Source organism: Chrysemys picta, chromosome 9 (assembly GCF_011386835.1).
Source record: "Chrysemys picta bellii isolate R12L10 chromosome 9, ASM1138683v2, whole genome shotgun sequence".
Classification (NCBI taxonomy): Eukaryota; Metazoa; Chordata; order Testudines; family Emydidae; genus Chrysemys; species Chrysemys picta.
This window is the reverse complement of record NC_088799.1, coordinates 86879126-86905487: the sequence shown is the minus strand read 5'-3', so window position 1 is coordinate 86905487 and position 26362 is coordinate 86879126. Positions and strand designations below refer to the sequence as shown.

General features: G+C 45.3%; 2 protein-coding genes across 6 annotated transcripts in view; both read left to right on the top strand.

Annotated features, from left to right (window-relative positions):
• Positions 1-26362, top strand: part of TMEM164 (transmembrane protein 164) — a 97120-nt gene that overhangs the window by 64630 nt on the left and 6128 nt on the right. For all 5 annotated transcript variants that reach the window (XM_042851064.2, XM_005291815.5, XM_005291814.5 and 2 more), the window contains 2 exons: positions 20176-20254; positions 26168-26268. In XM_042851064.2, the coding sequence (XP_042706998.1) occupies positions 20176-20254; positions 26168-26268 (180 nt within the window). The remainder of the gene's footprint in view (positions 1-20175; positions 20255-26167; positions 26269-26362) is intronic.
• On the top strand, positions 3904-6044 carry LOC135973538 (uncharacterized). The gene is made up of 2 exons (XM_065557283.1): positions 3904-4480; positions 5475-6044. Exons 1-2 carry the CDS (start codon positions 3904-3906, stop codon positions 5948-5950), a joined length of 1053 nt encoding a protein of 350 aa, XP_065413355.1. The 3' UTR covers positions 5951-6044.

The window sequence follows — 26362 nt, the reverse complement described above, 5'->3', positions numbered from 1 at the left end:
CCCTTCAAGTTTAATAGAATTGCAATAAATTAGAATTCACACGAAGACTTTGTCCCTTTTTGTCTCCTATGTGACCCTTTCTTGAAAGAATTTGACTGCCGGGAATGGAGTTTGGTTCAGGTGTTGCTTAGACATATGTACTACATGGTGCGTCTGTGGTCATCCCATGACCAGGTGGACTTCCTCCCTCCACTACAAATTTGTTCTCCTCTCTTTCAGTTCTGCCATCTTGTTAGCAAAACAACTTCCCAGCTTAACTGAATCTTGTGCCCACAATCCCAGCTGCCTGTTCCAACTCACTCATCAGACCCTCCCCTCCTTTGGCCTCCATTTCTCTGCACAGGAGTGTGCCAATTTCTTACAAAATATGATGTGACCATCTCCCTTCCCATCCTACAGCTTTCACCTCCTCCTTCCTTGTCACACTTGCCAAATTTTCCTATCTACTCTACGCTTGCCGGAGTGACTCCATCTTATCTCCTGATCTCCCTCGTGCCCACCCTCATCCATTGTGTTCAATGGACACAAATCAGACATCAGGAATGGTAACATACAAAAGCCAGTAATTGAACACTTCAATCTCCCTGGTCATTCTATTACAGATTTAAAAGTCACTATCATTGAACAAAAAAACTTCAGAAACAGACTTCAAAGAGAAACAGCAGAACTAAAATTCATTTGCAAATTTAACACCATTAATCTGGGCTTGAATAGGGACTGGGAGTGGCTGGCTCATTACAGAAGCAGCTTTTCCTCTCCTGGAATTGACACCTCTTATCTATTACACTGCTCTATAGCCAAAATGGTTCTGAAATAAATGTAGTCAAACTTTATTAATTCTGGGTCACTGAGAACGAAAATGATGCTTAAAATTGTTGATTGGCTCTAGTTTTCAAGATATGCTATTGGGTCAGTATATACGACCCTTGACTTGAGAATGGCGGAGGATAAGTGAGTTAAAAGGGAAGGGATCTCAATTTAAACCAGAAATGACTAAAATACATCTTTGACTGGATCTGTGAATAAATCTATGGGTTTGGACAGTACTTGCTTTTTAGGCAAAACAATGAATGATGCAATTTGAAGCTGGTATTGCGTCATACATGATATGAATTGCATCATGTTATTCCTAGAAGTCATGGATGATGCAATCATAACGAAGCTTACATCACTCTGCTGAACAAATTGCCCTATATCAGCTCTAGAAATCATACAGTGTCGTGCTCTCTTATTTGTCAGTGTTTGATTTTGCAAAGGGACACATTTCTGTTTAGCCAAAGTGAGCAGAGATGCCTCGTACTTGTGTGAACAGTGCAGATAATTTCTGCTATGTTTGTGATGAAGTGACTTTTGCATCACAAAAGCGCAGTATAACCACTATAGTTAAGAAAGCCTAGCACCTTTATTTTGGCTGCAAAATTAGAGATCAGGACAAGAGGTGGGCCCCACACATATGCTGCAACACTTGTGCAACAAATCTTCGCCAGTGGTTGAACAGGAAAAGGAAATCTATGCCTTTTGCAGTGCCAATGATTTGGAGAGAGTCAACAGATCATACCAGCAATTGTTACTTCTGCATGGTGCCTCCAGTTGGGAAAGGTGTGTCAAAGAGAAAAAGTGGACTGTGCATTATCCAAACATTCCATCAGCTATACGCCCAGCACCCCACGGAGAAGGACTGCCGGTTCCTGATGCACCAGAATCATTCTCACTTGAGTCAGACGAGAAAGAGGAAGAAACTTCTGGTCCTGAACCATCAATGTCACAGGACCCACATTTTCTCCCATCCTCCTCCTCTGAACCACACCTCATAGCACAAGGTGAACTGAATGACCTTGTCAGGGATTTGGAACTACCCAAGAGTAAGGCAGAGCTGTTGGGCTCCAGACTACAGCAGTGGAATCTCCTGGCAGGTGATGTTAGGGTTTCCATGTTCCGTGACCGTCAAAAGGATCTTGTCCCATTCCTCTTCATGGAAGGAGATCTTGTAGCCTGCAACAACATCGATGGTGTGATGGCAGCCCTCAACATCGTTCACGATCCAGATGAGTGGAGACTGTTCATTGATTCATCGAAGATGAGTCTTAAAGCTGTTTTACTGCACAATGGCAACGTTTTGCCATCAATTCCAGTTGGTCATGCAGTCCATATGAGGGAAACCTATGACAACATGAAACAACTTTTGAGGTGCATAAACTATGACCAACATCAGTGGCAGCTTTGTGGCGATTTGAAGGTAGTTGCTCTCTTGCTTGGTCTGCAGACTGGATACACAAAGTACTGCTGTTTTCTCTGCGAATGGGATAGTCGTGCAAGAGATTCCCACTACATCAAGAAAGATTGGCCACTCCGATAGTCATTGGAGCCTGGGAGGAAAAGTGTTCAGCATCCACCACTTGTTGAATCAAGGAAGATTTTGTTACCACCCTTACACATCAAGCTGGGTCTGATGAAGAACTTTGTCAAGGCCATTGACAAAACACAAGCACCTTTCAAGTACCTCCATGGAAAATTTCCAAGGTTAAGTGAAGCTAAGATAAAGGAAGGTGTCTTTGTTGGTCCTCAGATTCGTGAACTTCTTTGAGATGATGCATTTGACCATGCACTGCGTGGCAAGGAAAAGACGGCATGGAAAGCCTTCCAGTTAGTGGCAATAAATTTTCTCGGTAACAACAAGGCAGACAACTACCAGGTTGTTGGTGGAAAACCTCCTCAAGGCATACAAAAGCCTCGGTTGCAACATGTCACTAAAGATACATTTTTTGCACTCTCATCTAGATTTTTTCCCACTGAACTGCGGAGCAGTGAGCGACGAGCACGGCGAGCGATTTCACCAGGACATTGCAATAATGGAGAAATTCTATCAGGGCAAATGGAGCCCATCAATGCTTGCAGACTATTGCTGGACAATGACAAGAGATGCTCCATTTAATGAATACAAGAGACAAGCCAAGAAGCGCCAAGTAGACACTGAATAGGACTAAACTATGTACATAATAGTTTTTTGCCTTTTGTTTCATAATAAATTTTATTTATATAACCCTTTTGCTGATTTTTAAAGTGTTACATAAACAGGGCAGGTGAAATATTATCATGTAAAGCAGCCATAAACATATGAAAAGACCTAGGTTTACAATTTATGATTAAAACTCTACTATCTACACAATATACATAGACATAAAATGTAAAAACTTAAAACAACTGATTGGCTACTGTTTCTAAGATATTTAATTGTCATATTTGAATTCAGCATATCAAAATACATAATAAATAGCACATTTTATCTCTGAAGCAGACGACTTCTCAAAAATTGTAGACCAGTGTTATTGGGATGGACTACATCCACCCTGATTGAATTGGCCCTGTCAACACTGGTTCTCCACTTGCGAAGTAACTCCCTTCTTTCCATGTGTCAGTATATAATGCCTGCATCTGTAACTTGCACTCTATGCATCTGAAGAAGTGAGGTTTTTACCCACGAAAGCTTATGCCCAAATAAATCTGTTAGGCCTGGTCTACACTAGGCGTTTATGTCGAAGTTAGCGCCGTTAAATCGAATTAACCCTGCACCCGTCCACACTGCGATGCTATTTAGTTCGACATAGAGGTCTCTTTAATTCGACTTCTGTACTCCTCCCCGACGAGGGGAGTAGCGCTAAATTCGACATGGCCATGTCGAATTAGGCTAGGTGTGGATGGAAATCGACGCTAATAGCTCCGGGAGCTATCCCACAGTGCACCACTCTGTTGACGCTCTGGACAGCAGTGCGAGCTCGGATGCTCTGACCAGCCACACAGGAAAAGCCCCGGGAAAATTTGAATTTGAATTCCTTTTCCTGTCTGGCCAGTTTGAATCTCATTTCCTGTCTGGACATCGTGGCGAGCACAGCAGCACTGGCAACGATGCAGAGCTCTCCAGCAGTGATGGCCATGCAGTCTGTGAATAGAAAGAGAGCCCCAGCATGGACTGATCGTGAAGTCTTGGATCTCATCGCTGTGTGGGGCGATGAGTCCGTGCTTTCCGAGCTGCGATCCAAAAGAAGGAATGCAAAGATCTACGAGAAGATCTCTAAAGACATGGCAGAGAGAGGATACAGCCGGGATGCAACGCAGTGCCGCGTGAAAATCAAGGAGCTGAGACAAGGCTACCAGAAGACCAAAGAGGCAAACGGACGCTCCGGATCCCATCCCCAGACATCCCGTTTCTACGAGGCACTGCATTCCATCCTCGGTGCTGCCGCCACCACTACCCCACCAGTGACCGTGGACTCTGAGGATGGGATACTGTCCACGGCCGGTTCCTCAGACATGTTAGGGGACGGGGAAGATGAGGAAGGAGATGAGGAGGGCGAGGCAGTTGGCAGCTCTCACAACGCTGATTTCCCCGACAGCCAGGATCTCTTCATCACCCTTACAGAGATCCCCTACGAAGCGTCCCCAGCCATTACCCCGGACACAGAATCTGGTGAAGGATCAGCCAGTAAGTGTTGTAAACATCTAAACATTTATTTTTAACAAAACAGGAATATTAACAATTAAAAGAATGGGTTGTTCATGATTAGTGTGCCCTAGGCGCTTAACGGTTTAGTAAGGGGCAGTGCAAGTTTTGAAAAGAAATCTAGCAATGTCCGGTTTTCAGTGATTGTCCTGCACAAGCCGCTCTACTGTGTATTCCCTGCTACTGCAGCTACAGTAAAATGCGGTCTATATGTGCGGGGATAGAGCAGTAATCCTCCTGGGACATCTCGATGAAGCTCTCCTGGAGGTAACTTGAAAGCCGTTGCATGAGGTTCTTGGGGAGAGCGGCCTTATTGGGTCCTCCGAAGTACGACACGTTGCCGCGCCACGAGATTATCAGGTACTCGGGGATCATTGCTCTGCACAGCAGGGCGGCATACGGCCCTGGTCTTTGGAGGCTTTCCCGGAGCATTCTCTCTTTGTCGCTCTCGGAGATCCTCATCAGGGTGATGTCGGCCATGGTGACCTGCTTTTAATTAGGTAGGGGAATGTTAGTGTTGGGACTGCTTTCCCGTTCCTTTACAGAACTGTCACCGCTGGTTTGCAGCCACGCGGTGGAGGCGGGAGAGGGGCAGCCGAAAGGGATCGTTCCCGGGGACAGCCGCGAGGGGGTGGGACAGGGGCAGAGTTCCCGCTTGCCGGATTGCTGGCAGCAGGGACTGACATTGATTTAAATGTGAAATGAGGCCAGTGGTAATATAAAAGTTTTAAACTGCCACAAGTGTACGGCTTACCATGTCTGCCTGCAACAGAAATTCCGTTGTGCTGCCTCGCTTCTCAAATGTGCTGTTCAAGACCCCAGGCACAGAATGCGAAGGCCGAGAATTCGACCTTGTGCTGAGTGCGCATGTGAAAGGTGCTGTGCATGGTCTTGTTCACAGAGAAAGACTATGTTCTTTGTTCACAACTACATTTATCTTTCAGAGGAATTCACTCCCTTTTTCCCATTTCCACAGCCCCGTCTGCGACTGTCTCACAACCTAGCCTGGAATCACACTCCCAGAGGCTAGCGCGGATTAGGCGTAGGAAGAAGAGGACACGGGAGGACATGTTCTCTGAGCTTATGGCCTCTTCCCAAGCCCAGGCAGCACAGCAGACCCAGTGGCGGGAGAACTTGACCCGAATGCACCAAGCCAACATGGATCGGGAGGAGAGGTGGCGGCAGGAAGACCAGCAGGCGACTCTAACGCTGCTTGGACTACTGAGGGAGCAAACGGACACACTCCGGCGCCTTGTGGATGTTCTGCAGGAACGGAGGCAGGAGGACAGAGCCCCGCTGCAGTCCATCTCTAACCGCCCTCCCCCGCCACCAAGTCCCATACCCACCTCACCCAAAGTGCAAAGAAGGAGAGGCGGCAGAGTCCCTGCTAACTCTCACTCCACCCCTGCAGAGAGCTCTAGTAGCAGAAGGCTCTCATTTCCCAAAATTTGAAAAGTTCTTTCCTTCCCGCCTGACACAAGCCCACGTCCAAGTTTCACCTCCCAATGCCATGTGTAGTTGATAATAAAAAATTCGTTTCTGTTAACTACTGTTTCAATCATGTTCTTTTGGAGGAGGAGGGGAAAGGGGGTTGGAAATTGGACAGGACAGTCTCCTTTGGCAGGGTACATAGTCGGGGGCAGGCACAGCAGCAGGGCACATACACAGTGCAGTGATGCAGTGACTAGTTGCCCCGGTTAGTCTGGGAGGTTGTTTTGATGTAATGTTGGGGGGGGGTGGGTTGCTCTGTGACTTTGTGGCGGGGGAGGGCAGTTACAGATCTTAAGCGCCGGTCCTTAGACAGGATCACAGAGCCACACAGCATGGGATCTGTAACCGTCCTCCCCCTGCCACAAAGTCAAATAGACCTCCCATACACACAGTCCCGATCAGGAGGGGTGACAGGCTCCGTTGAAACAAGCATCCCACCGCAGCGGAGCCTGTCAATCCTTGAGTTTAGAAGCTGCATTCGCATCACAACACTAGACCCGCCCCGCACCACAGTCTGCGTCCCAGTTTTAAAAAATTCCCGCTAAAACAGTATTAAAGAAAACGGTGTGCTTTAACAAAGTAGAACTATTTTTATTTCGACACGTGTGTTGGAGGGGGGGTGAAGGGGGTATGTAACTGGATAGGATAGTCAACATTACCTGGGTAAAGAAACGGGGGCAGGTTTAGCTTCTCAGTACACAAACTATAAAATCACAGGTTACCCTGCTCACTCAGGAACTTTGCTTTCAAAGCCTCCCGGATGCACAGCGCTTCCCGCTGGTCTCTTCTAATCGCCCGGCTGTCTGGCTGTGAGTAATCACCAGCCAGGCTATTTTCCTCAACCTCCCACCCCGCCATAAAGGTCTCCCCCTTGCTCTCACAGAGATTGTGGAGCACACAGCAAGCTGCTATAACAATGGGGATATTGGTTTCGCTGAGATCACAGCGAGTCAGTAAGCTTCTCCATCTCCCCTTGAGACGGCCAAAAGCACACTCCACCACCATTCTGCACTTGCTCAGCCGGTAGTTGAAGAGTTCTTTTTCAGTGTCCAGGGCGCCAGTATAGGGCTTCATGAGCCAGGGCATTAGCGGGTAGGCTGGGTCCCCGAGGATGACTATAGGCATCTCCACATCCCCAACAGTTATTTTGTGGTCCGGGAAGTAAATACCTTGTTGCAGCCGTCTAAACAGACCAGAGTTCCTGAAAACACGAGCGTCATGAACCTTGCCCGGCCATCCCACGTAGATGTTGGTAAAACGTCCCCTGTGGTCCACCAGTGCTTGCAGCACCATGGAAAAGTATCCCTTTCGGTTAATGTACTGGGTGGCCTGGTGGTCCGGTGCCAGGATAGGGATGTGAGTTCCATCTATGGCCCCACCGCAGTTTGGGAATCCCATCGCTGCGAAGCCATCTATGATCGCCTCCACGTTTCCCAGGGTCACTACCTTTGGCAGCAGTACATCAACGATTGCCTTCGCTACTTGCATCACAACAACCCCCACGGTAGATTTGCCCACCCCAAACTGGTTCGCGACTGACCGGTAGCTGTCTGGCGTTGCAAGCTTCCACAGGGCTATGGCCACTCGCTTCTGTACACTCAGTGCAGCTCGCAACCGGGTGTCACTGCGCTTCAGGGCAGGGGACAGCAACTCACAAAGTTCCAGGAAAGTTCCCTTCCGCATGCGAAAGTTTCGCAGCCACTGGGATTCATCCCAGACCTGCAGCACTATGCGGTCCCACCACTCAGTGCTTGTTTCCCGTGCCCAGAATCGCCGTTCCACGGCATCAACATGACCCATTGCCACTGTGATGTCCTCGGCGCTGGGTCGCCTGCTTTCTGACAGGTCTGTGCTACTCTCAGACTTCAGGACATCACCGCGGTGCCGTAGCCTCCTCGCCTGACTTTTCTGCATCTGCCTCAGGGAAACCTTTATGATAAGCTGCGAGACGTTGAGAGCGGCCACAACTGCAGCGATGGTCGCAGCGGGCTCCATGCTCGGAGTACAGTGGCGTCCGCGCTGTCAATGACTGGAAAAGCGCGCGAACTGTTTTCCCGCCGGCGCTTTCAGGGAGGGAGGGCGGGAGTGATGGACGGATGACGACAGTTTCCCAAAAGCACCCTCGACTCATTTTGTTACCCAGAAGGCATTGCCGGCTACACCCAGAATTCCAATGGGCAGAGGGGACTGCGGGAACTGTGGGATAGCTGACCACAGTGCACCGCTTCGAATGTCGACGCTATCACCGTTAGTGTGGACGCACAAAGTCGAATTACTGTCCTTAGTGTGGACACACACGTTCGACTTTGCAATATCGATTACAAAAATTCGATGCAAGTAAAATCGAACTACTCTCGTAGTGTAGACAAGGCCTCAGTCTTTAAGGTGCCACCAGACTCCTTGTTGTTACTGTTTATCATGTTGACCAATATTTGTTTCCTTGTACTCCCTATGTGTCTGTCTGTATCTAATCTTACACTTAGATTGTATGTTCTGTTTATATAGCACCCAGTACACTGGAGTTCTGGTCCATGAGTGGGGCTCCTAGGCACTATGACAATATAAATAATTAATGATATATAGCTGTGAAATGTATCAGATATCTCATAGGCAACAGATGTTTAATGCTGAGCTAAAGTCCTCTTTTGAGCAGCCTGCTAATTTATCAGCAATTTCAGCAGCCTGCCCAGCCAGGCACGCATCAACAAACCATTGCTGAATACAGAGATGAAGCAAATGGGATGCAGCAGAAAATGACAGGTGTACAGTGCTGTGTGCACTCCAGGGTACTGACAACAGCAAGCGGTAAAACACGTGGGGTGAAAGATAAATATTATTCTACAGACTGGTGAGTGTGTGCCAAGGAGTTAGCAGCGGATGGCAGGATTCAAGATGACAATATCCCATAATGTTTTATGTATTCAGGCTACTGCTTGAATGGCTCAGCTGGTGAATTTTCTATTTTAAGAATTGGCAGTATTGCACTGGAGGTGGGAAAGGAAATGTAAATAATTTGGGAACATATAAGAACATAAGAATGGTCATGCTGGATCAGACCAAAGGTCCATCTAGCCCAGTATCCTGTCTTCAACAGTGACCAATGCCAGGTGCCCCAGAGGGAATGGACAACAGGTAATCATCACATGATCCATTCCCAGCTTCTGGAAAAAAGAGGTTAGGGACACCATCTGTGCCCATCCTGGCTAATAGCCATTGATGGACCTATTCTCCATGAACTCATCTAGTTCCTTTTTGAACCCTGTTATAGTCTTGGTCTTCACAACATCCTCTGGCAAGGAGTTCCACAGGTTGACTGTGTGTTGTGTGAAAAAATACTTCCTTTTGTTTGTTTTAAACCTGCTGCCTATTAATTTCATTTCTTGACCCCTAGTTCTTGTGTTATAGCTATGGACATAATGTATGCAGCATGACACATAAGAGCAGGAGACTGGGAATCTAGAGATGTGTTCTACTGTAGTTTTTGCCACTGATCTGTTGCGTGAGAATTGGCCAGCTTAGTTTGTATTGCAGAGAATTGGCTGTTGGGTGACTGAACTAAGGATGGCTATTCCAGTGAGGGCTGGGTATTAGATAACTGTGCCCTCAAATTTAAGGTAATCTCTCCCTTCTTAAATGTAACATTTTTTTCAGTGGAAAAAGGCCATCCTAGAAAAAACTTTTTTACTAATACGTGTGAGAGAGTGTGCTTTTTTTTTTTTTTAAGGAATATAGCAGTCTGTAAACGTTCTCTCTCTCTCTCTCTCTTAAAAAAAAAAAAAATCTGCTTAATGCATTCCCAAAGAAATGAGAGCGACACAGCACCTCTGATTTTGCACAACATTTTTTTTTTGCACAAAGGATAAGTTACTAAATTAACCAGTGGCACTCTTGTTCCAAATTAAACTGTTTAAAGTTCTGGGCTTCGCTTTATGCCCACAATAGTCTGTTTGGATCCCAATTTAATGAATCACATTTAAGCTACATGAAAAATATTGAAAGACATTGTAAGTATTCCTATGAGAGGTATATTGTAGTTTAATCCTAAACCAGCAAATGAACAAACATTCTTCTGAAAAGGAAATTTTTATGGATCTCTGGATCAGTGTCAGATCTTTGTGGTATTTCTGTCAGAACTCTTCCTTAAAATAAAATTCCAGTAGTTTCATAGCTATGCTGATTAGTCTGGCTACTGCTAGTGGAAATGGTAAAGAGTTGAGATGTTCATTGACGTTCCAATCGAAAGCTTTCTCACTTGGTAAATGCTAACCTTTCAGTGATTCTGTTCATTAAAAAATTTCTCTGACTGCAGTGGGTACCTAGGATGGTGATGTGAAAAAGTACAACTTTAACTATCAGGTCTGTTTCTGCAGGTGAATTAAAAAAACAAACATACGTTTACCTACCTTGGCAGATTACCATGTGGAGAGGTTTATAATTGCCAACACTTACTAGCCTTGGTAAAAGACGTATCAATTTATGTTGTTTCTTTACTAGCTAAATATTCCTGTGAGCATTTGTAACGCTATTTACTGAGCATGTGCAGCTGGAAGTCAGTCTCATAATGCATCAAAATATTTGTTGGACAGAGACAAAACAGTTGAGTTTTTCTTCAAAGTGAATGTTCATCAGAGCACTTGTTTTCTTTCCAGGAAGTAGGGGATATTGTTGTTCTTATTTAAAATATGATCCATTCTCTAAGACCGTGGTCTCCAAACTTTTTTGATCGTGCACCCTTATCAGTACAAAATTTTTGAGCACGCACCCCCTGCCGCCCCAAGCGCGCAAAAAAAAAAAAAAAAAAAAAGCCACCCACCACCTTGAAGGATCCTCTTGTGCATACCCCACTTTGGAGACCACTGCTCTAAGATATTAACATTCCTTGCTTATTTTAAACAATCCGTAAGAAAGTAAGGTGAATTAAAAGATCTGTGTGATGGGGAGAGAAGGAAGAAAATGAAGGAAATTCGCACTTTCATGTACCAATGTGTGGTCTCAGCAGGGTGAGAGAAGAAATATGAGAGCCCAAGACATTTTGTGTTCTATGACAATGGCTCTGAATCTTTCTGGGCTACTGTACCCCTTTCAGGAGTCTGATTTGTCTTGTGTACCCCCAAGTTTTACCTCACTTAAAAACTACTTGGTTACAAAATCAGTCAAAAAATACAATAGTCTCACAGCACACTATTACTGAAAAATTCTCATATTTACCATATAATTATAAAATAAATCAATTGGAATATAAATATTGTACTTACATTTCAGTGTATAGTCTATAGAGCAGTATAAACCAGTCATTGTCTGTATGACATTTCAGTTTGTACTGACTTCACTAGTGCTTTTTATTAGCCTGTTGTAAAACTAGAAAATTACTAGATGAATTGATGTACCCCTCGGAAGATCTCTGTGTACCCCCAGGGGTATGTGTACCCCTGGTTGAGAGTCACTGTTCTATGATATGAAAAAAAAGACACAGATTAGGCCATGAGCGTGTAAGCCACTCCACAGTTACAGATGTGTGGAACTCTGTTAGTAGGGTGCCAGATGGGTGCAGGGGTTCACCCACTCAGATCAGTTTGCAGTATTGCAGCCATAGCGAGTAGACTCCAGTGTAGCTGTCACAAAGACTGAAAGTGCTTGGGCAGTAATTGGTTTTGTGTGACCCTTCGTATTGCATTAACAAGACTAGAGAAAATCTCTCTGTTGGGTTTAAAGCTTTATGTTTTGTCAGCTGGTGTCCTGAAAATGTTGCTGTGGATGAAATTAAAAATAGGACAAGTCTGGAGGTGGTGGGCTCGCTGTCTTTGCTGAGCCTGCTGGGATGGATGGTGCAGTTATGGCACTCCCAGAAGCTATTGTACTGTTTGGATCCAGAGATTTTAAATATGTAACAGAGTCAAACTTGGATCAGTATTTACTGTGCACCTGTCCATGGGACCATGATTATATTTGCCATATTAGGAGTGTCCTAGATTTTCTATTTAGTTGACCTTTATTTGGTGAGGTATGAACTACCTTTGTATACTAAAGGATTTGTCCAAAACATCATTGTATTGTAGAGGGTGGTTTTTTTTTTTTTTTTTTTTAAGTGATGCCTCAACAGAAAAAAACACGTATTCTGCAGATTGAAGGACAATTTACTGCATTTACCATCTTGGGCTCTGTCCCTATAAACACTTAAGCACATGCCTAACTTTTTCCCATGTGAAATGACTCACAAAGGGAAAGTTAAGTACGTGGTTAAGTGTTGTTACATTTTTGTTGTGTCTTGGGTAATACCAATCACTGGTGTAGGTCAAGTATTTAAAATAAGAATAGAGATTAAAAAAAGAACCCCTACAGTTGACCCTGTTGAGATCAACTGTGCATTGCTAGTTAAACAGCAAAACTAGCTTGACTTTCTTGGTCAATTTCACTTTTCTGGTAGTGATGGACTAAGACCAAATCCCCCTTGGATGTTTCCAAAATTTGGGCAGAATCTGAATTCTGGGGCTATGACCTATCTTGACTTTTCTGGGTTTTGTTCACTAGCAAAAATACTTTTTTGGTTATCCATTGTTACGGGGGCAGTCCCCATTCTTCTGTTACCTAAATTCCTCCAGATTTTTCTTTTCTACAGTACCTTCACAAATACATGTTCATTTTTTGCTCTCTAGTCTGTGCTCATGCATACTAGCACTTCCCTTTGGTAGCAGGTGCAGCCTCGTGGTCTCCACCACTCTGGCCCTTGCTAACTGAAAGTGTGAGTTGGATGAAACTGCTTAATAAATCCTAATTTAAAACATTGATACTGTGCTTCTCTCTACCAAAATAAGATGGTTTGCGAAGCAGAATAGCCCTGAGGACAACTGTTGGTGGAGATGAAACTGAGATTGTCGTCAGGGTTCATCAGCATTTACGTAAGTTAGTTCAGAATATCTAGGAGCGTGGCAGGACATCTGAATAAAACAGTCTTGCCTTTAAAATATCAGGAAAAAAAATTGCTGTAAAGAAACGTTAAATGAATGTGCTTCAGAATCCAGTACAAATTTCCTTGTGCAGCTGGCACCATTCTACACCCTTGATGCTCTTTATTGTAAAGGGTCCTGCTGTCTACAGGCTTTGATGCTAACACTATTTTAACGCTTTTGTTTTTCTCTTCTTCCCCCACCCCCCTGCACTTAGCATTAAAATATGGGAAATACCCTTGCTGATCCATGCAAGGTTGCCTGCCTGGTGCCCAAGCCAGAGAGTTGTGCAGATCCTGTGGAAATAACTGGTATCATATGTCAGTTTCTTGGCAATTCATCTACTTTGGCTTCCTGGAGAATTCCAACTCCTGGCAGGCTCAGTGAAGCTGTATTTATAGTATACTTGCTACTGTCCAAATGCACTCATCAAATAACTTTTAGTTTGCAGGTGTCCGGGCTACACTGCCAGAAAAAATAAAAATAAAAAAACAATTCCCAAACCTTGTGGCAGCAAGTCTCAGAGCCCAGGTCTGCAGACTCAGGCTTGTGCCACAGGGCTGAAAATAGCAATGTAGATGTTCTTACTCAAGCTGGAGCTTGGGCTCTATAACCCAGCGAGGGGGGTGAGTCTCAGAGCCCAATCTCCAGCTCGCGTGGGAACATCTACATTGCTATTTTTAGCCTGCACTCTGAGACTTGCTGCATATGGTTTGTTCGTTTGTTTTTTGCAGTGTAAATGTACCTTCATTGTAGAAAAAGCCATTCATAGCCATCACTAGACCAATAGATAGATGCTCAGCTGTCGAAGGTTCCTGCAGTAAGGGCTGGTTCTAAAGCCTAATGTAGTTAATAGAAAGACTTCATCAAATTACTTAATTAGGGCTGTAACCAGCCTGCTTAAGGGCCACAAGAACTTGTGTGCACAGAAGACTGCCCTCCATGCCAGTGAATCCTCTTTTTGCTATGCCACTGCGTAAATCCGATGGGAATCTAAGATGAACATAGATGAGAGGCCATCCTTCAATATTCCATGCATCACACGTAGGGTGACCAAATGTCCCGATTTTATAGGGACAGTCCCGATTTTGGGGTCTTTTTCTCACATAGGCACCTATTACCCCCCACCTCCTGTCCTGATTTTTGACACTTGCTATCTGGTCAGCCTAATTACACGCTGCTTCTCCTTTCCAAGGACTCATGACCAGTAACAAGGCTGCCATGCGTTCAGATGAAGTAGAAAATTCACTAGTTGTCCATAGCCTGCCCTTTTTTGGGATGAGAGGTGCAAGACTTTTTGTAATGTGTTCTCTATTCTTGGAAGCTATCCAATAAACCCTTTAGCATGTGTCCTGGGGAGGGCTACATTGAATCTGCATCATGCTGGGCTAGTGTTAGGGACAAGCTGCAGATGTGGCATTATGAGTTATGCTCTTTGCTGAAAAAACAATATGCCAAATATTTTCTAAAGCAAATTTTACTAGAAAATGTAACACTTGAATAGTTTGAAAGTAAATTTTCCAAAGCATCACATCAGCATATTTTGATCATGGGCTAGTTGGATGCAGAGGGTGTGTGTGTGTGTGTGTGTGTGTGTGTTGCAATTTGTTATAAAATAAACAATACATAATTTGATACCCATATTAAAAATTCTATGGGTAGACGATACATTTCCCAAGAAATTTCTGAACTCCACAATCTCCATATGTTTTAATATTGAAACAACGAGTAACAAAGCCAGTAATCTTTAAAAGGAGAGAAATTTTATTGGTTATTTGAGTAATGTGGGCTGTGGCTTGCTTTCATTTTAACCAGGGGACCTGGGATAGATGGTTAGAGAGGGATGAAATATCTGCTAGTGGAAGAAGGCGACAGTTCATCTATCTATACCTGTCTTGGACCTTTGCTTGTTTGAGTGTTCTAAGAAAAGGAATCAAGTTTGAAGAGTTTCTTCCCAATGCCATTTAAAGTATGTTAGTTTTTCCATGGCTAGTGGGTCCTGTCTCCTGGTAACTCAGGCCTTTTTACATCAAGTTGTTCTGTCTCTCTGAGCTGTTATAGTACATTGTACAACAACCAGCATTTGGGAACTCTGTTCACCTCATCTGACATCGTGTGTACCTCTCACACGGTAATCCTAGGAGAGCCACTTTTACATTCAGAAGCTAAAAATGTCTGATGTTCTGTCCTATTTTCAGAAATGGCATTAACTGTGATGCATGAGTGCTAAAAAGGTGTCAAAAGAGGTAAATGCCAAGTCACAGTGCAGGAGCACACCGGAGAATAGAAGTTAGATGGAGAGGACCTACTCGGTCATCCAGTCCATCTCCCTGTCAATGCAGGATTGCTCCCTATAGTGTTCTGTCTAATGTCTTGCCCAGTTTAGTTTTAATTTTCCCAGGCAGTTGGGTTTCTGCTGCTTTCTCAGGAGCCTGCTCTGAAGACTTTACTGTTGGGAAAGATTCCCTGACATGGAGGCTAGCTATCTCTTTCTTAATATTGCCCCTGGGAGGCCGGGAGAGCGATGCTGGTGGTAACCTGCAAGGAGAGGGGAGTTTGGGACAGGCAGGCAGAACATAATGTCCAGCCTGCCTCAGTCACCAGAGTGTGTGAAGCTCCCAGGGGCTGGGAGGTGGATATGTGGCCAGGGACAGTGGCCTGGGCCTCTCCTTTGCCCATTGCCGGAGACATCTTTGCTCCTTGAAGTTAACATCATCCTCAGGAGGTCTGGCTTTGCTTCCCTCAGTGAGAGGAGAAACCCACGGGAGCCTGGCACCCTTAGAGGTGGTCCCCTTTCAGCTTGCAGTTGCTTACAATGCTTTATGTTCATGTTCACATTTCAGAGCCAAATCAACTCAAGCAAAGAGTGTTCATCATCTGTCTCCTCTTGTGTGCCGTGGGCAGGACACCTCCGCAGTGCTGCCTTTCCTTTGACTTATAAAATGGGCATGGTAAAACTGTTGTGAATAGAGGTTACCTGCAGAATTCCTTAAATCCTGGATTGACAGGTGACCCATTCTGTGCTCTCTTCACTTGCTATGCACTAGTAAGTGTGTCACCATCTTAGTTCTTGGTGCACATACAAATGCCTAAGTGTTTTATGGAGCAAGCAACACACCCAAAGTGAACACTTGCTAAATCCTAGCAGTGCTGTGAATCAGTTGTTCTGTACAGCTTTACAATTCCTCTCATGTTTGTTTTGTTCTTTTTCTTTGTTGTAGCCTGGCTGTACAGCGAGAGTCTGTTTTTTGGCATTTAAATGCCTTACTGTGTAGAAAGGAAGTCTGTGTTGTCTACTCCACACCAGGAAATGCTCTTGCATAATTAGTCAGACCTCAGAACAAACAATCTTTCATGGCATGAAAATGTCATTTTGTTTAACTCAGTAAAAACTGTAAACACTGTTGCAACAAAACAACTGTCCTCTGTTCTCAAGTGTGTCCTGAGTGTGGAGTTGGTATAACTGACCCTCATGTTGACTCAACTAGTGCAAAAGCCCTTATGAAACCACAGACAATGGATGGAGAAGGCATCTCAGCAGGAACAAATGTTGCATGTTTATATCTGGAGCAATTATTTCTGATTCTCAGGCTGTCTAAGTGGCAGAGCTTTTCCATTTGCTAAAGCCATTTTAAGCTCCTTTCACGTTGATTGATCTCTGATTCGCTCCCTTACCCCCTCAGTGTCTTTCAGGGAATAACCCAGAAGAGAGAAGAAAGGGTTAGGATGCAGAAAACTTCCAAGGGTTCTTGCAATGCTTTGCCTTTGCAGAATATTGCTCTATTGTTTAATATTTTTATTGCAGAATATTTGAACAGTCTGTTTAAAAAGAGAGAATTTGCATGGAATGTTTATAATTCACTTCCCTAACAGTTGTATGAACATCTTGGAGTTTGCAGTCGGGACCCTGGCAGTGCTGAGCATAGTCAGCCATTGTGAATCAGGGCTAGCAGAGTTGCCTATTTAAGGAAATTCTTACACTGGAATATGGTTAAAAGAAAATATTTTGTGCCAATAAGATTTTGCCAATAGATTCCTATCCTGTCTCCCTGCTGTTATTAACTTTTATTTGAAACCGTTTCATTCTCAGTCCAGCCTCTCTCGTCACTTATCCCTCTTCAGTGAATCCATAACTCTATGTTTAACGCATTGGCACCAGATGACTTAGAAGTTGTTATGCTGTTGCCAGTTAGCATCATGGCGTCGTAACAAGCACAATGCCGTGTCAGGGCGAGCTGTGCTTCAGGGAAGGCTTCCCCTTTCTACCAGTAACTCTGATTACTAATACAGATGGGCCCACAACAACAATGTTTGGATGTGGATTAGCATCAGGTTATGGCTTGGGTCAGAGATTGAACCAAGGCCAATGATTGGGTTTGGGTTGGATGGTATAAATCAGGGGTCGGCAACCTACAGCACGCGTGCCAAACACAGCACGCAAGCCAATTCTGAGTGGTACGCTGCTGCCTGCCGCGGTCCCAGCCCCCCGCCCACTGCTCTTCCCTGTGGGGGCAGGAGGCAGAAGCTTGGTCCTGCAGCAGCCAAGCTTCCCCCCTCCCCCGCTTCTTCCCCTAGCGTGGTCTTTCCTGCCCCTCCTCCTCTTCTTCCATGCGCCGATCAGCTGATGGCCCTTGCGAAGGGGAGGGGGACGAGTGGCAGTGCGCTCGCTGCTCCGTAGAGGAGGCAGAGAAGAGGTAGGGACGGGACCTTGGGGAAAGGGGTGGCACAGGGCATATCCCTTCCAGCTCCCTGCCATGAGCTGCTCAGGGCAGGGCGCTGGGAGCACCCCCACGAGCCAAGCACCCCAGCCTTCTGCCCTGCACCTCCACACACTCCCGGCCCTCTGCCCTGACCCCTGAACTCCCCCCCCCCCCCCACCCCCAGCCTTCTGCCCTACACCCACACACACACCCCAGCCCTCTGCTCTGACCCCTGAACCCCCCATGCTCCCTCTGCCCTGACCCCCCCATGCCCCCAGCCTTCTGCCCTCCACCCCCCACACACCCTAGCCCTCTGCCCTGACCCCTGAACCCCCCTACACACCCAGCCTTCTGCCCTGCACCCCCCCACACACCCAGTCCTCTGCCCTGACCCCTGAACCCCCCCCCAGGCCTGGGGTCTCGGCTGCCGGCCCCTTGCCAGCCGGCGTCCTGGCCGTAGGCCCCGCTCAGAACAGAACCCCAGGCTGGCAGCGGGCTGAGCAGGCTGGCAGCGTAAGATCAGCATTTTAATTTAATTTTAAATGAAGCTTCTTAAACCTTTTGAAAACCTTGTTTACTTTACATACAACAATAGTTTAGTTATATAATACAGACTTGTACAGAGAGACCTTCTAAAAAACGTTAACATGTATTACCGGCACACGAAACCTTAAATTAAAGTGAATAAATGAAGACTCGGCACACCACTTCTGAAAGGTTGCCGACCCCTGGTATAAATTTTGCTGAGCTGTTCTTGTGAGAGTTCAGCCTAAAATGATGGTAAATATTGTCCAATTTTCACACCTGAACTCAATCAGAAAAACAGGTATATTTGACCTTAGAAGTGAACCAGAACTGTAACAATGGAGGCTGTTATGGATCCTGGTGTTTGAATCCAACTCCTCTCTGTCTTCCGCCCCCAAATTTTGAATTTGAAGTTCTGGGAATTTCCTTTCCATGTCTCTCAAGCAACGTTAACATTCAGACTTGTGCTTCTCCCTGTGAATTTTGTTGATTTAAGAGCAGGCTGGCACAATTATGCACTAATGTATAGTTGCTGTATTTTACCCAAATCGGGTGGTTTGAAGTTTACAAGTAAGGTGGCTCTTTAGCTGGGTACAGTTTTATTTTTTCTATGTATTCTAAAGTATCTTGTCTACAAAGTGGGCCTTTCCTTCACTTTTTTTTGCACAGACTTGCAATTTTGTTGTGAGCTTTCTTTGTATGTGCTTTGTCATCCCTTGCAGTGAGTTTTATATGCTTCCTTCTCTTTGAATAGCATAGAGGTTTTGTGCCTTACGCTGCTGGTAATTGGACAGAAGCAATTTACTGAGGAAGAGCAGAGAACTGGCTCAAAGAGTTCCTCTTTTGTCTTTCTTCCAGGCTGTCCCTTGTCAGGGTTGCTTGCCTGCAAGTATTACACTGTTTTGTTTTTGTATTTGCTATTGGAAAATCTAGACTGCCAGTGCCAAGGGTTAATACATTTGCCACCCCTTCATTAACACATGTAGGTGGCAAAACGAGGCCTCATCTGGAGTACTGTGTCCAGTTTTGGGCCCCACACTACAAGAAGGATGTGGAAAACTTGGAAAGAGTCCAGTGGAGGGCAACAAAAATGATTAGGGGGCTGGAGCACATGACTTATGAGGAGAGGCTGAGGGAACTGGGATTGTTTAGTCTGCAGAAGAGAAGAATGAGGGGGGATTTGATAGCTGCTTTCAACTACCTGAAAGGGGGTTCCACAGAGGATGGATTTAGATTGTTCTCAGTGGTACCAGATGATAGAACAAGGAGTAATGGTCTCAAGTTGCAGTGGGGGAGGTTTAGGTTGGATATTAGGAAAAACTTTTTCACTAGGAGGGTGGCGAAGCACTGGAATGGGTTATCTAGGGAGGTGGTGGAATCTCCTTCCTTAGAGATTTTAAGGTCAGGCATGACAAAGCCCTGGCTGGGATGATTTAGTTGGTGTTGGTCCTGCTTTGAGCAGGGGGTTGGACTAGATGACCTCCTGAGGTCCCTTCCAACCCTGATATTCTATGATTCTAAACCAATGTAATTGCAGGGAATTGCAGTGTGGCTTTTGAGGACGTGATGGCTGACAATTCAGTTGGAATTTGGCCAGAAATACCACATTATGATTTAGCTCAGGTAGGGATGGTTGATTTTTAACCTCAGTCTGGGACAGTCTCTGAGTTAGTGGTGTTGAACCACTGTCCCAGGTTGATGAGATACAAAGTAAATAATGGTGGTTTATTTATTACAGAGACTTCCAACACAGATAATTGCATTGTCTTCCCAACTTTCCCCATGGTTTCACTAGGAAAAGGTGTTCTTCCCTTCCTAACCTAACCTGCTAAGTAGTGATGTTACTCTTGTTATCATTGCTTTTGCCTTCTAGCCTGCAAGTATCTGCATTTTGGTGGAGCCAGAAGAGAAATGATCCCTATGCTGTGTATGGATAGTTTGCAACATACTTTGTGCTCACAAGAGATGCTTTGTTAATCATGAAAAATGCTTATTAATGTTTTCCTTGTTTCCTCAGCTTCCCTTCGAGGTGGAAATTTATTACATCCAGCATGTGATGCTCTATGTTGTGCCCATCTATCTGCTGCGGAAAGGAGGTAGGCCTGCAATCAGTCTGAGCCATATTACCCTACTGATATCTGATAGGTTGGAGTTAACTAATTAAGCACAACCTGTTCCATTATGTCTCCAGTTCTTCTAAGGCAACACTTTGCTTTACCTGCCATTAGCACCCCGGGATTATTATTGCTGTTTATTATTTGTTTTGAGGTAGCGCCTAGAAGCCCTTGGTATGGCCCAGCACCCCATTGTGCTAGGTGCTGTACGAACACAGAACCAAAAGACATTTCATGCCCCAAAGAGTTTACAAGTCTGCATCGGCCAAACATGTTCTCTTCCTAACAGACATCCCTGCCACCTTGTGACTTCAAAGACACTTGATTATGTTTTCTTGCCTTTTTGACCAAGGTTTGTGGTAAAAATGCACTTGATTGCAGGAGTTCAATTTTTTTAAAATTTGAAAACTCAAAGACTACAAAGCTATGTAAACTTTTGCCCATGAATATAGTAGTCTTGGATGCCTCCAAGCATAGAGTACATGGGGAGAACTGCTGTTCTTAATGAACAGGGAGGGTCTCTCTTGTAGCACTAGCTCCCCAGGTGAATATGAATCAGTCAGTGTAAAGCACTTTGTTTAACTGTGAAGCTTTGAGGAAATCTAGTGTGAGGTATTGGTGAATCAGGGATAGCTCCTTCATTGCCCCCTCCTAACAAAGTACTTTAGTTCTTCTTCGAGTAGCGTCCCTATGGGTGCTCTCCTTCTGGTGCTCGTATGCCTTCGATGAGAGATTTTCGGTAGCAGTACCCATTCAGCCCACACATGCACCCTACGTGCCCTCGTGCCCCGTATCAAGGCTATATAGGGCTGCGCGGGCAAACCACCTCAGTTCCTTGTCAACTGCCTGGGCTTGAGACTGAGAATTCAGTGTGTCCGCTTCAGTTGGCCAAGCTTGCACTGGCTAGTTTGTTAGCTGGCAGTTTATTTTTTTTTTCCCTAAACCACAGCAGAGCAGGAGGAATGTGAGTTTACACACACACAGTGTCAGGAGGGCATTAGCCTTCTACCTGGATTAGGAAGTCTCCCACATCATTCGTGTCAATTGCTGACAGATCTAAAAGGTATACGATCTCTACCCAGAGACTCTCTAGGTGGATTTCTGAATGTATCATTTCCTGTTCTCAGTCTCCCGATATACAACCTCCATTCCACAAGATCTCTTTTTACCTCTGTGATGCTGTTCAAGAAGGAGAGGTTACTCATCCTATGTAATAACTGGAGTTCGTCAAGATGTGTCCCCTTCATGGGTGCTCCACTACCAGTCCTCCTTCCTCTCTGCTTTAGGGTTTCCTCTGTGGGATTTTGTGGTGGAGAAGGAAGTGTAGGGCCAAATGGGCACTGCTAACGAAAATTGCTGATTGAAGGTGCATGGGATGCATGCACATCTGAAGTGGAGCACCTACAGGGACGTACATCTTGAACTCCAGTTACTGCACAGGATTAACATTCATTTATGTTAATATCTCAATGAGTCGTAAAATTGGGAATGTTACAGACTTCTAATTAGTGCACTAGAGAATGGAAAACAAGATGTTTTATTAGCATATAGTCTACATTGTACACAAGAAGCTTAACCAAACTATGTTGTACTCTCATCCTGGGACTCGAGATATTTCCAGGTTTCTGATGTTTCCGTCTTGTGTTTTGATCTCACTGGAATTGATCTCACTGGAGATTTTGTAGACTTATTATATATACTTTAGCCCATGTGATTCCATATTTGTTTTGCGGCATTGCCTAAGAGCGTCTCTTGGAGGCTCCCTTTTAGGGCTTGATTTCTGGAGTATTTTGTATGGGTTTGTCCTAGGGTGACCAGATGTCCTGATTTTATAGGGACAGTCCCGATATTTGGGGCTTTTTCTTATATAGGCTCCTATTACCCCCCACCCTCTGTCCCGATTTTTCACACTTGCTGTCTGGTCACCCTAGTTTGTCCTCCATCTACCTGGGACTGTGTCCTGCAACAGGAATGGCTCAGTGTAGTAAGTCTTCTCCACCTCTACCATCCCTGTGGCATTGTTCTGCCTTGTGGCTATTGATCAGTTTACAGCTATCTGCTGCCATCTAATGTTGATGTGTGAGCAGTGAACTTCCAGCCTGACACTTTCTGCTAGCTAACAGACATCTTTTGTAATCACCCTTGGCTGAGGCTGTGAAGCCAGTTGGTTCCAGCTTGTTTTACAGTTGGACCCTGTGGTAGCACCCTTTTTACCTGATCGATTAATACCTCATTAACACAGGACATTGAACTATTGTACAATACTTGTGTCCCCGGAGACTGGTTCTTGCCAAATCTATAATATGTCTCTTCTTGGGAAAACATGAATTCTTGACAAACTTGGTGAGGTCCAGCACAGATAGAACAGCTACAAGAATGACCTAATGTCTGTAGAACCGATGCTAGAAAATTATTTCCTCTTAATATTCTGCCCATCTCATAGCAGATCTGGTCAAAACACTTTTGGACTCAATCACAGGTTGCCTTCTGCTGTAACAATATGCCATGTGGCTTGATCTGTGATCACTGACCTTCAGCAACATGCAGTAATCGGCCTATAATCTATCTGTATACCTTGGGCAGAAGTTTGTATCAGATTATGATTATGTGTATTATGACCTGGGGAAATAGGTTACATGTGCAGCGAAATAATAGTTCATTGGACTTGGAAGCATATTAGAATGGTGCAGGAGTTTGATAACAGGGACAGTGAGCCTTTCACTTCGAGGTCATCCGTTTTCAGTCTAGCCCATTACTTAATGGCTGTTTAGCTTATGTGAACTGAGTTGGTTGTAGTCCAGTTCCTGGTTGATGCATCAAAAAGTGACAGTCTGAATTTGTTTGTCTCTAAGGTGCCACAAGTACTCCTGTTCTTTTAGTCTGAAGTATTGTGGCATTGACTGACGCTGGCAGCCTCATCTCAGGGCCATCTCGGAGACACAACTGCCTGTCAAAGTGGTCTTTCAGAACAGGAAAATGAATGGTGTGGCATAGGGAAAGGTTATGCAGGTTCAGCCCAAGCAGCTGTAGTGTGAGAGACCGTAAATGTAGAATTCCAGTTCCATTTTGGAACTTTACCAGCACCAGGGTATTTTTAAAAATACACCATTCTAGTGATGTAGAAATTGTGTGTGTGTCTTCATATTTTGTTCACTCTCATTGTGATCCTGTTCTCTGTGGCAGGCAAGGCAAGGTCACATAACACTGCCAACCTTTCAGCTTCGGCTTTGTGTCTGTCCTGAATGGTGCGGGGGCTCCACCTTGCTCAGGTTTGGTTGGAAGGCTGGTGTGATGCTGACTGCTCACACTCCAGTGTTGCACAGTGAGCAGGATGGGCTGCCTTGTCCTGACTGGGAGCTGTGCTGATGAACTTCGGCCTTCTAGGGAGATGTTTTCCTCCTCCTCCCCCTCGCCCTTCCTTCGGACATTCTGGCACATCATAGATTTCCTTTCCCCCTCTTCCTGTTTAATTAATTTTCTCCCCAAATACATACACCAGTTCTGGACACAAAACATGTTCCCTTCCCTCCCCAAGGGATTGAACATTGTCCCCAGAACGGAGGCTTGAGAGAGAGAGAGAGGTCACACACCCAGGGCCAAATCCTTGACCCTCTGTGTTGTGACTCTGATGGTGCAAAGATGTAATGCTGGTTTAACTGGCCAGCAGCTTGGGGGATGGAGCAGAGCTGCAGATAGCAGCTTCCTTACCAGCCCTATCCCAGCCCCAGGCTTTGGGGTTGTGTTTGGGGCAGTTCTATACCCTGTTGTTTCCCGACTGCCAGTAATAACGCTATACAGCTGAACCGAAAGTAGCATTCCTGAGGCAGCTGTAACTTACTCCTGGTATCAGTCAGTCTGTCCAGCTGCAGGATGGGGAGGAGGGGCATAAAATGTGGTCTAAAGCTACTGTCCCATCCCCATCCTGCTGCCCCTTGAGCTGCACCACGTACGCCTTGCAGACAGCGCAGGATTTGAGTCTCAGTCTTGGACTTTAGAAATCAGTGTACAAAAGGATTGTAAAATGGCGGTGAGGATTTAAATACATGAAAGCAGTGTGTAAATGATTATAACACCTAGGAGAAGACACCATACCCCATATGTACATGGCAGCTAAATAGCTGACTTAGGGTTGCTTTTTTCTGAGTTGTTGAGGGGGAAGCAGGGTAGATTATTTTTTCTGCTGCATATTTAGTCTGGTACTTGCTAATAAAGCTGGAAGCTGGTTAATAACCCTCTTGTAATTGTGTGTGGATGCTGCGTTGCCTCTGTGATCTCATGCCAATGTACATTTTTGCTCAATGGAAACATAAATGAGAAATTCAATTTGTATTTTCTTTGACTCCTCAGTATTTTTTTTATTTTAATTGAAAATGTTGTATGTTAGTGGGGTTTGGAAACCACATTAATTCTGTTTCTGTTCTCAACATAGCACAGCCAGTGAGTATTAATTAATAAATCAGATGCACTGTGCCCGAGAATGCGTTCATGGGAACTCCCAAAGGCTTTCCTGTCCTGTAGACCCTAAATCGTGTTAGTGTGTTTAGCTGCCATAAGACCCTGGTTCAGGCGTGTAAGGCACTACTGGGGAAATGTTACCTTTTCAATAACAAGTGATCTTGCTGAATGTGCAGTTACTTGTTTCTCCAGTGGAGATAAACTCTGGGCAGACACACCTCTGTAGTCTTTTTCCATCTGTGGAGTGCAGCCTCCTCCCTCCGTCGCTCACTTTCCCCCACCCTCACTCACCTTCACTGGGTGGGGCTGGGGATTGGTGTGCAGGAGGGAGCTCTGGGCTAGGGCCGAGAGGTTTGGAGTGCGGGAGAGGGCTCAGAGCTGGGGCAGGGGTTTGAGGCATGGGAGGGGGTGTGGGCTGTGGGGTGGGGCCAGGGATGAGGGGTTTGGAGTGCAGGAGGGGGCAGGGAGCTGGGGTGTGGGAGGGGGTGTGGGGTGCAGGCTCTGGGAGGGAATTTGGGTGCGAGAAGGGGCTCAGGGTTGGGGCAGGAGTGCAGGCTCTGGCCGGGCGATGCTTATCTCAGGCAGCTCCCGGAGGTGGCCAACATGTCTGGCTCATAGGCAGAGGGGCAAGGGGGCTCTGTGCGCTGCCCATGCCCGCAGGCACCACCCCTGCAGCTCCCATTGGCCGGTGCTCAGGGTGGGGGCAGCACGCAGAGCCCCTGTGGCTTCCCCTGCGCCAAGGGGCCACAGGGAAATACTGGCCGCTTCTGGGAATCTGCCTTAGCTGCACTACCAACTGGACTTCTAGAGGCCGGTCAGCCAGGCACCCAGGGTCCCTTTTTGACCGGGCATTCCAGTCAAAAACCGGGCGTGTGGCAACCCTAGACAGTGAGATGTGATTATACAGTCCTTCGTCCTGTGCATTGGTGGTGCAAGTTAACTGCATAGTTATCTGCAGATAATTCAGTAACATCCACACACATTGCAGTGTAATTGCCATTGCAGTGATTTAACACGTCCTATTGTGGTAACTGTTATTTGTTTAGTTCTGTTCACTCTGTAGAATGAGTTGGGCAAAGTGATAACACCTGCTTTCGATGGGTGTAATACTTGAATACCTTGACTGAAGCACCTCTGAAAATCAGACTGTATACTTATGGAGTAAAATTAACACTCCCTGTTGATTTCTCTTGGCCACAGAAATACTGTTTCAGTGGAAAACAAGCAGGATTAGTGAGAGTTAATGTCTTGTATAGTCTTTAATAATCAAATTAAAATACATCTAGCCCCAAACGCTGGATCAGAAGAAGGGAAAAGATAATGTGTGTATTTCAGGTGAAAAACAAGGGTCTCTCAAGTATTCACTGTCATGAAAGTTAGTTACTAGGTGGAATCACAGTAATTCAGTTAAATATTAATACTTTTTTTTTTTTTTTTAAGGTATCTACACTGCAGAACCACTTTGCAATTTCTGGTGGGCTCTGTTATCCACTGGCCTGATGTTTGTCTATCATTTTAGCATCTTACAGATTTTGGGACTGGTAAGTGACTACTCATAAAGTAAACATTTGGGCCAAAGTTTCAAACTATTTAGGTGCAAATGGGTGCCTAATTTGCTGGGGCAATTATGTGCTC